The sequence below is a fragment of the Rasamsonia byssochlamydoides genome (genome assembly GCF_041956645.1).
Source record: "Rasamsonia byssochlamydoides strain NRRL 3658 unplaced genomic scaffold VTN77scaffold_8, whole genome shotgun sequence".
Lineage (NCBI taxonomy): Eukaryota > Fungi > Ascomycota > Eurotiomycetes > Eurotiales > Trichocomaceae > Rasamsonia > Rasamsonia byssochlamydoides.
In genome coordinates, this window is record NW_027192391.1 from 257,866 (window position 1) to 260,071 (window position 2,206).

General features: G+C 50.4%; 1 protein-coding gene across 1 annotated transcript; it reads left to right on the forward strand.

Moving 5' to 3' along the window:
* Window positions 1-365: 365 nt before the first annotated feature.
* Window positions 366-1,081, forward strand: VTN77DRAFT_8925 (uncharacterized protein; the record flags this gene model as incomplete). The annotated part of the gene is made up of 2 exons (XM_069425476.1): window positions 366-485; window positions 542-1,081. 2 exons carry the CDS (start codon window positions 366-368, stop codon window positions 1,079-1,081), a joined length of 660 nt encoding a protein of 219 aa, XP_069280802.1.
* Between the last annotated feature and the right edge of the window lie 1,125 nt (window positions 1,082-2,206).

The window sequence follows — 2,206 nt, forward strand, 5'->3', positions numbered from 1 at the left end:
CTCCACCGACTCCTGTGCCCAAGGAGGACGCTACGACCCCTAAGACCCCTACGAGCCCAGTTCGTGAGTTGACTCCTCCCTCCGGTACGACTTCTCCCGGCACAACTCCTTCAGGTACAACTCCTGCCGGTACCACTCCTCCCGGTGCAACTACTACCGGTACCACTCCTCCCTCCGGTTCTGAGTCAGGAGCTGCTGCTGCCGAAGCTGCTGGAGTCGCTGCTGGAGCTGCTGCTGCTGGAGCGGCAGTGGCTGCTTCCAAGACTGCTGACAACCATGCCAAACCACCGTCTCCGGAACCTCGTGAAGCTTCAGGCAGCCCCGATAGTGCAGGCAGCGCTGGTTCTCGCCCACAGTCCCCTGCCATGCCACTCCCAAGCAATGTATACCGGGTGCACATGGATTACATTCCGGCTTTGGATGACGAGATCGAGCTCCGTGTCGGTCAGCTTGTGAGACTGCTTCACGTTTACGATGATGGATGGGTAAGATCCTTAATGTTGTATCTCTTGTGGAGTCTCGTCCTGACATACTTGAACAGACACAATGCGCAAATCTTGATGGCTCTCGGAAAGGTATTGCCCCACGGAGCTGTCTGTCTACCCATCCTCTCCAGCCTCGTAGCAATGGTCAAGGGCCTCGAGGTCCGCCGATAATGGGGCCGAACGGACGTCCGATGTCTCCGGCTGGCGGCCGCAAAGGTCCCGGGCCAGCAGGACCTCCCCGTTTCTACCAGGATGGTCGCCCCATGACTCCGAAAAGCTCCGCATTCCCAGCACCGCTTCGCCCTCAACAAGGCCCTCCGATGTCTCCAGTGGTTGGTCCTGTCGAAATTCCACGACCGCTCACTCCAGGAGGGTCCTCTCGTTCGCCCCAGTCGCCTGCAAGCTCTGGCCCTGCGGGAATGCCGAGGCCAGCAAGCCCTAACCAGCGGAACCGCAGTAACAGTACCAGTACAAACAACGGGCGGCCAAATGGACCTCCAGGACCGAGTCCTCTAGCTGGAACACCAACTGCCGGTCCTAGCAGCCCTCCCCAAGGACCTATCGAAAGGAAACCAGTTCCAGGCCAGGCCATCTAGGTCCAGTCGACGTTGAAGTGAAAGCAAGATCCCAGCACTCAACCTCAAGAATGTCATGGTTGTCAAGAATGTCATGATTGTGCCGAGAAACACACCCACTAGACGGTCCAAGTCAGCTTGCTAGACGATCGCGCGCCAGAAAATAAATCAAACCACTTCACCTATTTTCTTACTTTTCCCTTTCAGAGCCGTCTGGATGGCTGTCAGTATTGATTCCATCCTTTATTGTTTGGTCTTTCTTACTGCTATCACAGCAGCCGGAAACCATCAGGCAGAGCCGATATGAATGACACTGCTGCAGGTCTTTGTTAGTTAAACAATTCTCCTGGTTCGCGCACTTGTTGCGTGTTTATTCACTTTGTCCAAGCATTCAGCACCTCTTTGCTTCTCTTCTCCTCTCCCCTCATGTTGCTTTGCTTTTTGCTAGCTGGTTTTAGCTAGTTTCTGGAAGCTTTTTTTTGAGGAGCTACGAAAGCAGCCCATTTTTCCCCTTTCACCCCTTTTCTACCCCTTTTTGCTCTCTCTCTCTTTCTTCTCTGCTCTGCCGTTCTCTACCATTGATGTTGCCCTTGATGTTCTACACTTGATTTTGGTTTTTTTTTTTTTCCATCCCTTGTCACGTAGCTTCGGATTGATTACTTCTTCGAATATCTTCTTCTTGCTTCTTCCCCCTTTGTATGCGTGCATTGTTAACGTGCATTTCTTTTTTCTTCCTTTTTTTCCTTCTTTCCCCCCCTTTTTAGGTTTTTTGATTTTTTTTTTCCCTTCTCAACCAGGCCATGGGTTTATTTCCCCTATTTTACTTTTTTTTACCCCCTTAATTTTTTTCGATTTTGATTCTTCTTGTTCTTGCCTATGGCAGCCCCATGGCCTTTTTTTTCTTTTTACATTTACCCCGATTCTTGAAATTTGTCATGTATATTCGTTATTCGTGTGTGAGAGTGAGTAAGTGAGAGTAGTGAGAGTGAGTAGAGAAACAGATAAACAGAGAGAGAGAATCATACTTGGAAACTTGCTCATACTTGCTTGCTTGGTTGCTTCGTTCGAGTTCGAGAATCGAGAATTGAAATACATCTTTTTTCCCTTGAAACTACACTAAAACTACTCCGTATTTCCCCTCCCCCC